The 14,733-nt window shown below is 44.1% G+C and overlaps 1 protein-coding gene across 5 annotated transcripts in view; it reads left to right on the forward strand.

Moving 5' to 3' along the window:
• Positions 1-14,733, forward strand: part of DHRS12 (dehydrogenase/reductase 12) — a 39,894-nt gene that overhangs the window by 24,127 nt on the left and 1,034 nt on the right. For 2 of the 5 annotated variants that reach the window (XM_007068063.4, XM_037893151.2), the window contains 4 exons: positions 9,086-9,147; positions 10,013-10,117; positions 10,937-11,027; positions 12,221-12,358. In XM_007068063.4, the coding sequence (XP_007068125.2) occupies positions 9,086-9,147; positions 10,013-10,117; positions 10,937-11,027; positions 12,221-12,358 (396 nt within the window). The other 3 variants (XM_043532651.1, XM_037893160.2, XM_043532638.1) reach the window with 3 other exon arrangements.

Consider the following 14,733-nt stretch of genomic DNA (forward strand, 5'->3'; position numbering starts at 1 on the left):
AGCATTTCAGCAATGCTGTCGTTTCATCAGCGTGCCTTCAGCTTCTGTTTCACAACAGGTGAATTGAAAAATCATTTGATTTAAAAATTAAAATTGAGATTTTTAAACCAACAAAATCTAGGATGGAAACCAGAAATGTCAATATAAGAAATCATCATAATTTTAGAACTCTAGCATTATGAGGGTCTCACAATGTGATCACAAAACACTGAGCATTGAGGCATACGGTTTTACTGCTGTGTGTTTAACTGTGTGGAATTACCAAAATGGGAGATGCTAATTAGAGCATGATATCAAATTCCATAAATCGATGAGAGGATCTCAGAGTAATTGGGGCAATTATGGAACATACCACTAGAAAACGTGTGGTATTTTTTGTGTTTACTTTAACACACAGAATTTATTTTAAAATATATTGTGTTCTTACTGACATACCAACTACTCTGGAATGGCAGTGTATAACTCACTGAACTTTAACCTATATTATCTAGGTTCTCATGTGATCCATTGCTAAACAGTTTCCAAACATGAGCTGTGCTCATCTGTCTACTTATTGAAAAGGATGTAACAGCACTATATTATGCACCATTGATTATTGTGTGAGTTCAGTTTACAGAAATAAAACTAGTGGATTTTTCCCAAAGAAATATTCAGACCCTTGTGTTTCTTTTTAAAAATAAATCTGTGTCAATGTGTTGAACAACTCCACTTTAACTCCAGAAGGCATGATCAGCTACTGCTGTAACAAACCTCATTTTGTGGGACAGTGCTGTGGCTGGCTTAATTTTCTCTAGACAGTCTTCACACTGTGTCACTTACTACCTAATAAGAGCCTGAAGAGATCTTAATAGACTCCGGCCTCTCTTGTGGCACTTTGATTAAAAAATAAATACATCTCCCCTTTGGACAGAAGTATGTAACCCGTTTCTAATGCAATTCATTTCTCCTTGTTGCCTTCCTTGAAACTATAGTTTCTTGAGTTAGATGCGGATACACATTCCAAAATACTCCCACAGCATTAAGAGCTCTAGCTCTTTTTTTTAAAAAGAATCTTCTTTTGTCACTGAATCACTGCCCTCTTTCTGAATGAATGAAAAGAGTGAGGGACGTAATGTGGATAACCACCTGGATCTCTTGTACTTTATATAGGACCTCCTCTAAGCCCTGGTCTACACTATGAGTTTAGGTCGAATTTAGCAGCATTAGATCGATTTAACCCTGTACCCATCCACACAACAAAGTCATTTTTGTCAACTTAATGGGCTCTTAAAATCAATTTCTGTACTCCTCCCTGACGAGGGGATTAGCACTGAAATCAACATCGCCGGATCGAATTTGGGTTAGTGTGGATGTAATTCGACGGTATTGGCCTCCGGGAGCTACCCACAGTGCTCCATTGTGACCGCTCTGGACAGCGCTGTCAACTCGGATGCACTGGCCAGGTAGACCGGAAAAGCCCCACGAACTTTTGAATTTCATTTCCTGTTTGGTCAGTGTGGCGAGCTCATCAGCAGAGGTGACCATGGAGTCCCCGAATCGCAAAAGAGCTCCAGCATGGACCAAACAGGAGGTACTGGATCTGATCGCTATATGTGGAGACGAATCCGTGCTATCAGAACTCCGTTCCAAAAGACAAAATGCCAAAATATTTGAAAAAAACTCCAAGGCCATGAAGGACAGAGGCTACCACAGGGACCCGCAGCAGTGCCGCGTGAAACTTAAGGAGCTTAGGCAAGCCTACCAAAAAACCCAAGAGGCAAATGCCTGCTCAGGGTTAGAGCCCCAGACGTGCCGCTTCTATGATGAGCTGCATGCAATTCTAGGGGGTGCCCCTACAACTACCCCACAACTGTACGTGGACTCCTGCAAGGGGGGAGTCTCACGCAACAGGGATGAGGATTTTGGGGACGAGGTAGATAGCGCACACCAGGAAAGCTGAGAAACCGTTCTCTCCAACAGCCAGGAACTGTTTATCACCCTGGATCCAATACCCTCCCAACCCGGGCTCCCGGACCTTGAAGGTGGAGAAGGCACCTCTGGTGAGTGTACCTTTGTAAATATAATACACGGTTTAAAAGCAAGCATGTTTAATGATTACTTTGCCCTGAAGACTTGGGATGCATTGGCAGCCAGTACAGCTACTGGAAAAGTCTGTTAACGTGTCTGGGGATGGAGCGGAAATCCTCCAGGGACATCTCAATGAAGCTGTTCTGGAGGTACTCCCAAAGCCTTTGCAAAAGGTTTCTGGGGAGGGCAGCTGTATTGCGTCCTCCATGGTAGGACACTTTACCACGGCAGGCCAGTAGCACATAGTCTGGAATCATTGAATAAGAAAGCATTGCAGCGTGTGGTCCCGGTGTTTGCTGGCATTCAAGCAACATCCGTTCTTTATCTCTCTGTGTTATCCTCAGGAGAGTGATATCATTCATGGTCACCTGGTTGAAATAGGGTGCTTTTCTTAAGGGGACATCAGAGGTGGCCGTTCCTGCTGGGCTGTTTGCCTGTGGCTGAACAGAAATGTTCCCCGCTGTTAGCCACGCGGTGGGGGGAGGGGTGAAGCAATCATCCCAGAGAATTGGGTGTGTGTGTGTGGGGGGGGGAGTTTTAGTTGGGTTTGTGCTGCATGTTAAGCCGAAAACATCAGCCCCTCCTTTTTTAAATGGCTAATGTGTCTTTTTCAGTTTTAATCTCCCTTTTTTTTCCTCCCACAGCTGCAAATGTTTCAACGCTGCAACTAGCATCTCCGTCCCAGAGCCTAGCGCAGATAAGAAGGCGAAAAAAACGCACTCGCGATGAAATGTTCTCTGAGCTCATGCAGTCCACCGAAACTGAAAGAGCCCAGCAGAAATGTGTGGAAGCAGAAAATGGAAGAGTCCAGGAAAGCACAAAATGAACACGAGGACAGATGGCTGGAGCAACAGGAGAGGTGGCAGCAGTGTGATGAAAGGAGGCAAGATGCAATGCTGAGACTACTGGAGGATCAAACTGATATGCGCCGGCGTATGATTGAGGTGCAGGAAAGGCACAGACTGCCACTGCAGCCCTTGTGTAACCAACCGCCCTCCTCCCCAAGTTCTATAGCCTCCTCACCCAGATGCCCAAGAACGCGGGGGGGCCCTCCGGGCACCCAACCACTCCAGCCCAGAGGACTGCCCAAGCAACAGAAGGCTGGTATTCAATAAGTTTTGAAGTGCAGTGTAGCCTTGTCCTTCCCTCCTCTCCTCATCCACCACCCCACCCGGTGCTTCCCTCTTTCCCCCACCCCTCCCGGGCTACTTTGGCCCTATTTGTGTGATGAATTAATAAAGAATGCATGAATTTGAAACAACAGTGACTTTATTGCCTCTGAAAGTAGTGATCGAAGGACGAAGGGGGGGCAGTTGGCTTACAGGGAAGTAGAGTGAACCAAGAGGGGGAGCGGGGTGTTTCATCAAGGATAAATAAACAGAACTGTCACGCTGTAGTCTGGTCAGCCATGAAACTGGTTTTCAAAGCTTCTCTGATGCGCACCGCACCCTCCTGTGCTCTTCTAATGCCCTCGTGCGTGACTGTGTGTAACCAGCGGCCAGGCAATTTGCCTCAACCACCCACCTGCCATAAATGTTTTCCCCCTTACTCTCACAGATCTTGTGGAGCGCACAGCAAGCAGTAATAACAATAGGAATATTGGTTTTGCTGAGATTTAACAGAGTCTGTAAACTGCGCCAGCGCGCTTTTAAACATCCAAATGCACATTCTACCACCATTCTGCACTTGCTCAGCCTGTAGTTGAACAGCTCCTGACTACTGTCCAGGCTGCCTGTGTGTGGCTTCATGAGCCATGGCATTAAGGGGTAGGCTGGGTCCCCAAGGATAACTATAGGCATTTCAACATCCCCAACGGTTATTTTCTGGTCTGGGAATAAAGTCTCTTCCTGCAGCTTTTGAAACAGACCAGAGTTCCTGAAGATGCGAGCATCATGTACCATTCCCAGCCATCCGATGTTGGTGAAATGTCCCTTGTGATCCACCAGTGCTTGCAGTACCATTGAAAAGTACCCCTTTCGGTTTAGGTACTGGCTGCCTTGGTGGCCTGGTCCCAAGATACAGGGATATACGTTCCGTCTATGGCCCCACCACAGTTAGGGAATCCCATCGCAGCAAAGCCACCCACTATGACCTGCATGTTTCCCAGAGTCACTACCCTTGATAGCAGCAGCTCAGTGATTGCATTAGCTACTTGGATCACAGTTGATTTGCCTACTCCAAATTGATTCCCGACTGACCGGTAGCTGTCTTGCGTTGCAAGCTTCCAGAGGGCTATCACCACTGGCTTGTGAACTGTGAGAGCTGCTCTCATCTTGGTATTTTTGTGCTTCAGGGCAGGGGAAAGCAAGTCACAAAGTTCCATGAAAGTGTCCTTACGCATGCGAAAGTTTCGCAGCCCCTGGGAATCATCCCAGACCTGCAACGCTATGCGGTCCCACCAGTCTGTGCTTGTTTCCCGGGCCCAGAATCGGCGTTCCATGGCATGAGCCTGCCCCATTGCCACCAGGATGGCCAAATTGCTGGGGCCCGTGCTTTGAGAGAAGTCTGTGTCCATGTCCTCATCACTCTCATCACCGCGCTGCCATCTCCTCCTCGCATGCTTTTGCAGTTTCTGGTTCTGCATATACCGCATACATGCGTGAGGTGTTTACAATGCTCATAACTGCCGCGGTGATCTGAGCGGGCTCTATGCTTGCCGTGGTATGGCATCTGCAGGAGAGCAGTACCGCAGGGGAAGCGGTGGTTGGATGACAAGTTTTGTAGACCTTCTGCACCGTCTGCTGCCAGAACACAACAGCTGAGCAGGGTGCACGCTTGCCGTGGTATAGCGAGACAAGGGCAGCCGAGCAGAGTTGCAGCGGAAGCGGCCCTGCGAGACCACCAGGAGAGCAGAGTGGCAGTGGAAGCGGTGGATGATGACAACGACGGTTAGCAGTCCTACTGCACCATCTGCTGAAAGCAGTATGGCGCCTGCACAGAAAAATGGCGTGAAATGATTGTCTGCTATTGCTTTCACGGGGGGGGGCAAGTGACATGTACCCAGAATCACCTGTGACAATGTTTTTGCCCCCAACAGGCATTGGGAGCTTAACCCAGAATTCCAATGGGCGGCGGAGACTACGGGAACTGTGGGATAGCTACCCACAGTGCAGCGCTCCGAAAGTCTACGCTAGCCTCGGTACTGTGGACGCACTCTGCCGACTAAATGCGCTTAGTGCATTAGTGTGGGGACACGCCAAATCGCCTTCTAAAAAATCGACTTCTATAAATTCGACCTATATTCGTAGTGTAGACATATCCTAAGATACTGCATATCTAATGCCTTTCAGTGGTAGTAATTTCACATTGCACTTTCTGTTCACTACCATCTACATTTCACTTAACCTATGTTTTGTCCTTTTTTCTTAATAATCATTTTTGGATTGTTCAATATTTTTACTCATTTCTCTTAATGGATATGGTTCATTCCTATAGATCTTAGTATTGTTTATACTTTACTTTATGTATTTACCAAGTTCAGTGTGGTTTTGTGTATCTTTCCCCTGTGCCTGTATGCAGAAGTCTGTTGTGGGTTATTTGTATATTTGGGTATTGGCTTATTTTAAAAAAAGATGAAAACATAATAGATGTGGAGTTACTATTTATTAATTATGAAAGTGCACAATCAACTCAAAGTTAAGTTTCAGAAATTTTGCCTTGCTTTTCCTTAATGGTGGAAATCTTGATCAATCTTTCTAAATTCTCTTCCACCAAACTAAAATTCTAGCAGTTATTTCTCTGTGAAGAAAGTAATGTACAAAATATTTAGGGAGGGGATGTTTTTCCCTCATTTCTTTTCACTACTGTTTGTGATTCATAATACTATTTTGCAAGGCAGCATGACTTCCCATTTATTCACTCCCTCCACCCACCCCCCATCACTCAATGGAAATTCTACATCTATATTGCTGTCAATTTAGGCTGTAGCCTGTCCACAGTTGTAAAATATTTGCTCTATAGTTTGCAATTGTGTAACAAAACCCTATGTGATGTTAGCTGAATTTTGTAGACTAGGTTGGCCTTTTGTGTTTTTACATAACTGTCAAACTGTATAAGAATTTTTTAGTTGAAAGTATGTGGGTTTAAAATAGTGGAGACTTCAACTAGAATATGCACCAAATTATCTTTATTCCTTGTTTTAATTATTTGGGGGTGAGTTATTTCTCTTAACAAAGCAGTCTGTGCCAGCTGGAGTGATTATTATACACCATACTTCTATGTCAAAGTGCGGAGTAATTGGTATCAAGATAATTAGGCTTGGGACACCAGTCAGGGAATTACATAGCAATGGCTGAAGATCTGGGTCTTTTGAGGCCTGACCATTCCCATCAGTGTGCTATGTAGAAGCGTCTGCCTAATGACACCTAGAGCAAAATCTTTATTTTCACATCTTACCTCAAAGCAAATGCATAAGCAGCTACATGGAACAACAACTCTGAATTTCTGTTTTTGCAGACTATGATCTCTACTTTTTTTGTGCTTTGTTTGCTTAATTCTCATATTAAATTCTCCTCTTAAACTGGAGGAAGATAAATTAGGGTTTGAGTGGTTGATTATTAAAACTTACGTGATGAGCCAGCCCTTTGTCACAATCAGTCTCCTTAGCCTTCAGGATTTGTTTCTCTCACAAGGCTAAAAACACTTGCTGGACCGAAGGCCTTGAATGATGAACAATGTTCCTCTTCATCTTCACACCTCTTCAGAACTTGTAAACAAAAACCTGCCATCTTTAAAAATGCAAATTAATCCTGGAGACAACTAAATTAAGTGTTGGCAGGTGGGCTGCACCTCAGGATTTTGGGAATGAAGTCAGTTAACACAAATATGATCTTCCTTTGGATTTGAAGAGTCCCTATCAAAATGAAAGTTTTTAAACCAGGATTGTGGGTTATTAGAGCTCTGTTTAACTCATTGGGAACAACCAATGACAATCAAGAGATCTTACTTTGCTGTTGTTTTTCAGTCTTCCGGTCCCTAGCAGTGAGAGACTGTTACATTCTCCTTTGTTACTGACATTCTTCCTTACTGAGCACAGCTTCTGCTTGTACTTTTTGCTCAAGACAGATTGTGCTAACTCATTCAAGTGCATTCACTTTGTTTGATTTTATTTTGTGTGTTCTAATTATTCATGGGAGTCCAAATGAGTATAGGAAAAGTTAGATCTGTTATGGACGAACAAGGGTACTGAGCAGATTGCTCAAGTGGAATGTAATACTTTAAAATTCTGTAACATGTTGATCAATGTGCTGTATTGCAACCTTTCAGCCACAAAAGTGTTGAGATCATTCTGAGTTGCAAAGAAACATGTTTGTCTGTATAACATAGTGAAAAATGTGGCCTCACTAATTCATATGAAAATTGTTTATTTTCATAGAACTAGAGAACAAGGGTTAGCCCTTGTCTACACTGGCACTTTACAGCGCTGAAACTTTCTCGCTTGGGTGTGAAAAAACACAACTGGTCCCTGTCCCACTCCTGCCTCTTCCCTGCCCTTTGCTCCTTATCCCAGACTCCTCTTCTCTACAGTCCCAGTCAGGGGTGGTTCTAGGGCTAGGTGAGCAGGGCAATCACCCTAGGTACCAACTTCGAGGCCACTGAACTGGTACGATGCTGGGGTGTTTTCTGTTTTTATATTTTTGCTCCACTCTGTCTTTGCTCCACTTTGATTGGCCAGCCACTTTTTTTGGCTTGCCTGCTTGGCAGGGCGTACCAAAAACGTTATTGCCCTATGCAGCAAAATGGCTAGGGCTGCTCCTGGTCCCAGTCTCCATGATTTTCATCCATTCCTCTTGCCCAGCTAATCTGTCTTCCCCCTCCTTTGCCAAAACTCCCAGTCCTAGTTTCCTCTGGCCTAGGTTCCTGGTCCCAATCTAATTCTCTTGCCTTTCCTCCTTCCCTAGTCCATCACTTATCCTCTCTCTGTATTGGAATCAGCTTCCTTTTCACTGCCGGGGCATCAGCTGTATGGAGCGTTGAGAGCACAGGAGAGAAAGGCTTCCTACTCTCAGTTTAGGTCCCTGGTTCTGACATGGCCTGCAGCAGCTCAGAGCTGCAGCTGCAGGGAAAGACCTGCTCAGACACGGGCTGGAGCATGCTGCCCATTGAGGATGGAATATTGGAGATTTTTAGCTGTGGTCTAGCAAGTCTTGTCTGAGTATTTGCAAGCTGTGATTCCTAACCCTTTCTCTCTCCTGGTCCCGGCCCATGAAAGCGTGTAACTTCTCCAGATTTGGCCAGATTTTCACAGAGATGGCAAAAGGCACATCCTCAACTCACAGGCCACGCACTGCTCAATTTGAAGTTCCTGCTTTGGAGCATTAGGGCACTAGTGCCTCTCAAATAAAAAAGCTCCAGAATTTAAACTTGGCAAAACATGTTTTTCTCTACCTTTTTGATCATGGAAACAGCTGAATTGTCTTCGGGGGGAGGGGGGGGGTACAAAAATAAAAAGCCTGAGGCAGGCACTTAGCATTGTAAATTTCAAACAGTTAAAATTTGGCCAATTTATCAGCAACTGAAAACGGGATTTTATAATGAAGTGTCAGGCAACCTCAACAGGCAGTGACACATACACCCTCTCCCCCCCTCCCCTGCACTTACCCCTCATTGTAAACGAGCAGGCAGTTTTCTGCACAACACTCAATTGCAGTAATTGGAATTTGGGGGTATTTAAGTTATTTTAGGGGGAGAAAGTAGAAATGTCTGTCTGCCACAGTTGTGAGTTGTCTCTAGCATGTTTTTTCCCTAGTAAACTGTATTGTCTTTAGAATTATGACTAGAATGTAGCTAGCAGTTTAATATTGTATAGAAAAGACTTTTAAAAAATCTTTGTACTCTGAATATGTCTATGTAATGATGAACAAGACATACATTTTATTCATAATTTGTAAAGTCAGAGACCTATTAAGACTCTTGATTCTTTATACCAAATGGCTGAGAAATGGAGGGTTTTTACATATTAGTCCGTATTTAGAGCAACTTGTTTTTGGTGAAATGTTCTTGTTTTCCTTTCTTTTAGGTGCATACATTCTTACAACTGCTCTACTGCCTTTGCTGGAAAAAGAAGATGATCCCAGAGTTGTGAGTTTATAATGCTCTTTTTTTAAACTGTTGTTTTTACTACACTCCTTTTGTGTTTTGTGGCAATGTCTCTTTCCTCTTTGATTGTGTACATGATGTTTGCCGCCCTGGTACTCGTTACCCCTCTGTCATGTGCCTAGCACATTTTTAGACTCTAATAAATAGTCGTTGTCCACTCAAAATCTGAGTTCTATCCTGCTGTTTTGCAACATCTTTCTAAATGGTACAGGAGCTACAGTGGCCGGTGAAGTAGATAAAATACCTTATTCAGAGATTGCTATTTCTCTACACCATATTATCTCCTGCAGCACAGTAAAACATCTATAACAGGAGTGTAGGGTTAAAGTTACCTTCTACACTTCGGTGCAAAAGGGGACATTTTATTATGAAGCATTCAATATTTATACGAAATAATTGAAAAATGTTCTAATAAATGAGCTGCCACCTGTATTTTCAGGTTTGCTGTCTTGTAAGCTGCCAGGAGTAGAAATGCACGTCAGGCCTTTTAATGTGCCTGTATCTAAATAAGAAAAAATTGATTGGCTTTTCCCAGTGCTGGTCCTGGATCACTGAATTAAAAACCCCTGTTCTGTCCCTTTATTAGCGATTGTGATAAGATAAAAACATGAGCAGGTCTCTAGTGGGGCCAAGAGCATTTTGAAAGAGGATCTACTCCCATTTTTGACCTTTTTCAGCTCTCCAGGTACGCTTTGTGGTACAGGTGTGATGGTCCTCTTCTACAGGCAGAGCGTAAAGAGAGTAGAACAGAAAAATCTTGCATGCAGTGTAACTTCATTAGTGGGCCTTAAGACAATCTCAGTGAACGTGGGGGATTGGCTTTTTACATTCACTTAATTTATTACAGATAATTGTCTCTTCAGGAGGGATGTTGGTTCAGAAACTAGATGTATCTGATTTGCAGTCGGAAAACGTAACATTTGATGGTACTATGGTCTATGCCCAAAACAAGGTATGGTATGTGGATTTGAAAGTAAACTCTATAACTTGGATCAGACGGACAGTGGGCTACAGCTTCCTTTAAAGTAGACTGCAAATTGGATGGCTATTTGACATGGGATTGCTCTTTTCACTGTGGTCTAAACTAGATATAGCGCAGCATGCAACCTTTCTTATCAATACAGTTCATCTCCTGCTGGAACTGGAATGAATGTTGCATATTACAGTAAAGATTACAGAGACGCTTGCGGAGGGGGTGATGATTACACTTTGTGAGAGCAATAGGAGTGTTTTAGTTTGACCCAACCCAAAACATTTTATAGAGGGGGTTAAGTAGAAAATTAGCCTGGATTAGTGGTTTTTTTTTTCCCTCATTCCATTTCTACCTCAATATCTAGCCTGCAGAAAATGGAGATGGTGAATGAAAGCTTCCTGAACTTACGTTAGCAAAAAGGTTTACTAAAAAAACAAACCTAAGGGTTAATACCTATTGCTGCGTATGTAGGTTGCCTTTACCACTCTGCAGTGGTTTCTGACAACGTTATCTTGAAGTAGAGCTCTATGTAGCTCGAAAGCTTGTCTCTTTCACCAACAAAACTTGGTCTGATAAAAGGTATGGCCTCACCTACCTTGTCTCTCTAACATTATCTAATGGATTGCTGTTTCCCCAATGTATGAGTGGTACAGGTATTTTCTATATTGCCTGCCACCTGATAATTACAGTGCATTATGGGTGAATTGGAAGTACTTGGGATTGGCTACTGTGAGACAGGATAACAGACTAAATGGATCATAGCTCTTTTCCAGTATGGCATTTTTTGTTGTATCCTAGAGACAGCAAGTAGTCTTGACAGAACAATGGGCTAAGGTGCACAAAAACATCCATTTCTCTGCCATGCATCCTGGTTGGGCAGATACACCAGGTACAGTCTGCTAAAGGCACTTACCCCTTCCAGTCTTAGTCTAAAATTGAATTGTAATATGACATTACTGTAAATTTGTCTCACAGGTCCACCGATCTGTTCAGTTTAAATTTCTGGAAAGTGGCCGTTTTAGAACCCTCTGCTGTCCTGTTTTACGGGGAGTCTGAGATCAGATGGAGCTGGGGATGCAGGTCTCGACTCTAGTCTGACCCGCTCCCGGAATTTTTCCTCCCCACTCCCACCCCCCTCCCCCCCCGGGCCCACTCTTACTTCAGAATCTGGGCCCTCAGTGATGTCACTCTCCCTTTCTGCTTTGAGCTTGGAAACTACCAGTTCCAACTGTGCACTTCAGTATCTTGTATTGCTCACCCACACCACCCCTATAGTTCAACCCCCCTTGGATTTCAGCTTATTCTGCCTTGTTAAGGGGATGGATACATGGTGAAGGATTTCCACCCTCGATCAAAGGACACTGTCTAGTCACCTTCCCTTATCTTTACACTCTGTAGAATGTAATTTCTTAATAGGCTTCAGAATATCCCTTTACACATCTAGGGGCTGGTCCTGCCACATAGGGAGCTCCCCAACGCCCTCTGATCATGTGACTCTCCACACCCTCCTGCAGTTTTCTGCTGATTGAAAATATAGGCTTCATCTTTCCTTGCCCAGCATTTTACTTCACGCTTAAGCAGTTTAAATGCAGTGTGTGTAGCTTAGGGAATACTATTTTCCACGTCTGCTTTTTTGCCATGTGCTTATAAAATAACTCAGGACTATACTGGTTAAAGTCAGTCTCATTATTTCTAGCATAGTCATCGTCATAAAATCAATGAAAATAAGAGCTAAATCCCCAGATATTTCCATCATTTGTTTTCTCATGTTCTGCATCCAGTCAACTTTGAACAGGACCAAATAACAGAACTGGGGAACATTTCTCTCTCTTTTTGATTCTTATTCTCTCAGCCTTTTGACTGTCTCCGTACACTTTAGTCCAAACAATGAGAAATGTCTGGTTCATCTTTTGGCAACCTAACATCACAGTAACTCTGCCATCCGAGGGACAATAGTGTCTCCTTTCCCTGATTTTAAAAGGTCATTGCTTTTCACACTAGTATTACCATTTTAACCTTTAAAAAACTCCTTAGCAAAAAGCCTTGATTGACTCACCACCCTTACATTATTCTTCACTGTAGCGGTGAGATCAGCGATGCCAGAATTCTATGAAAAAATGAAGAACAAACTGCGCACAGAGGCTCAGGGAGCCGATACAGTGGTGTGGCTGGCAGTCTCACCTACAGCAGCTAAGCAAACAAGCGGCCTGTTCTTCCAAGGTAAGGTGGCAGTTTCATACACTGAACCTGAAGAAAGAGTGCTATTACTGCACTGATTGTTCAATTACTGACTTTGCCGAAGGGCCAGAGTGGTCTTACATTGAGGGTTAAAATAGTTCCTGAAATTGTTTATAATGTGTGACTCCAAAGGCCAAGCACAGTGTTGCATAACTAATGGAACTGTTCAAACTGATAGTATTTTGCTGGTCCTGCCCTTTCGACCAGGCTGGCACTGATTGGATAAAACATCTGGGTTGAAGTTGGCTCTGCACATGATTAGACAGAGACGTGGCAAAACAAAGTGAGCCCGCAGCGATGTCCATGGACTGTTGCCTTCTGTACAGAGTACTGAGGAGTTGCATTCATTTTGATGGCACTTGTCTCCCCTCTTTCTCCTGTTCACATTAACAGTGCCCAGGTGACAGTGCACAGTTGTTCTTTCTGAAGCTCTGTGGTGGAGTCAGGATTGTTAGTGTGAACAATGCAGACTCTGAGATGAAATCGAAGTGCAGCTGGGTTGGTGAACAGGGGGGATTAATGCAGAGGATGGTGGGAAAGGGCTTTGAACATTCCCATTCGGCCACTCACACAGTAAGTGCTCAAGCAGGAGCGGTTTTGTAATGCCTCTGCTCTAAGGGTAGTGCAGATCTAGAATGTGGGAGAAAGGCCAGAGTTGGGGCCCCTTTCCATAGAAAAGGGTGTGACATTCCTGGGTGTGACAAAGGCCTGGGTGTGACAAAGGCCTGCTTTCAGCCTGTGCACTCAGTCTGGGGCATCTGGGAAGTTTGGACCCCTCCTCTCCACAGGTACCAGACTGACCCTTAGTCAAGTTTTTAATTTAAAAGTTGATGAAGAGATTTTTACTGTCCCCCACCCCTCAAGAGCAGTAAACTATAGGCTTGAATCAGCTGCCCATAAACCTGACTGGAATTTATTTTCAGATGGACTCATTTGTCTGTGGTTCATGCACAAAATGGAACACACACAAGTGTTCTGCCTCATTGTAGAGCAGGGGGTTTGCCTCTTCTTCGTCCTTAATCTCTCTTCCTCCCTCTTATTTCTATTCTGTCTGCTCCAACCACGCTTCCTGCTACGTCGTCGTCATCTCCTCTGGGTCATTAGCTCATCCTTGCCCAGCTTGCCCCACAGACTTAGCAAACAGGCAGTGGGACTGTAATCCTCAAGGTTGACCAGAGCTGTGTGTTCCCATGAGCTTTGCACTTGGCAAGGCCGCAGCTTTGGAGAGGGGAGCGAAGGTTCTTGGGTCTGCCCCCAATAACACTCTGTTCCCTGTTTTGTCAGTTGGGGAACCCTGCTCAGTTCTTTTTGGCAACTCTGGGAAAATCACGTGTTTTTTAAATGCTCTCTGTGCCATCATCCCTTAGGGTCAGGCACAGCACCTTGGTTCCCCTCTTGACTCTGTATAGTGCGTTGTCATCGCTTACTGTTTTAGTTCCCTGAGAGCTATTTGCCAACTCACAATAAAATGAAATACCCCCAAACTGGATTAATATGCAGCAGTTCTGTTTCCATTCCCCTCCTGCTTATCTTTCACCTTCCTTATTCTGTTCAGTATCGATACTCAGTACAAACCCCAGTCAGCTTCTTTGCTGAGGAAGGGAAGGGGGTTGGTAGTAGGCTGGCCTAAGCTCAAATAATTCCTTCCCCTCTGCTCATGAGACTTCACAGGACAGTGCGCAGGCAGGAAGCTGTTTCCTCCATAGCTTTGGCCTGAGTACTACAGTTCCCAGGTATCCCTGTAGGCTAATTCTCTCAAATATTTTTCTTCCCCCAGTAGTATTGATTGCTGCCCCATAAGGAAGAGTGAGCGCACCTCTTAATGTTTGGTTTCCTGTACACAGCCTAGCGTGGACAGATGTAATGCTGTATGTACAATGAGTTGTTATGCTAACTTCACAAGCAACTGACAATTTTAACCTTTCTGGAAATTATCCTCTTAGGATATGAGGCAGGCCCCTGTGCTTTCATGGAAATCTTCCACTAGAGCTCAGAACAGTGTTTGAAACTGAATTCTTGTGCAAGAATGGATGACAAACCAGACTAGTACACAAGCCTGTAGCTCTTCACAGCTTCCTGCTTACAGCACGGCTGCTCTAGCTATGGTGAAGATAAATTAGCTTTCTACTGCTCAACTGGCCACTTCAGAAGTTGGACTTCACTAAACATTCTAGCAATACTGCTGAAGGAGAAATACTCCTCCAATGCACCGTAGTGATCGGAGGTTGCTTTTTAAAAAAACAGAAAGTCATTACGAAGATCTGTGATCACAGTCCTTGCGTTAAGGCAAAGACCTAGAGATTCTTTGTGGGTGGTATGTAATTACAGTTAATCTGGAATGGAAAGTTAGTACTATC

The sequence above is a fragment of the Chelonia mydas genome, chromosome 1 (genome assembly GCF_015237465.2).
Source record: "Chelonia mydas isolate rCheMyd1 chromosome 1, rCheMyd1.pri.v2, whole genome shotgun sequence".
Taxonomy (NCBI): domain Eukaryota; kingdom Metazoa; phylum Chordata; order Testudines; family Cheloniidae; genus Chelonia; species Chelonia mydas.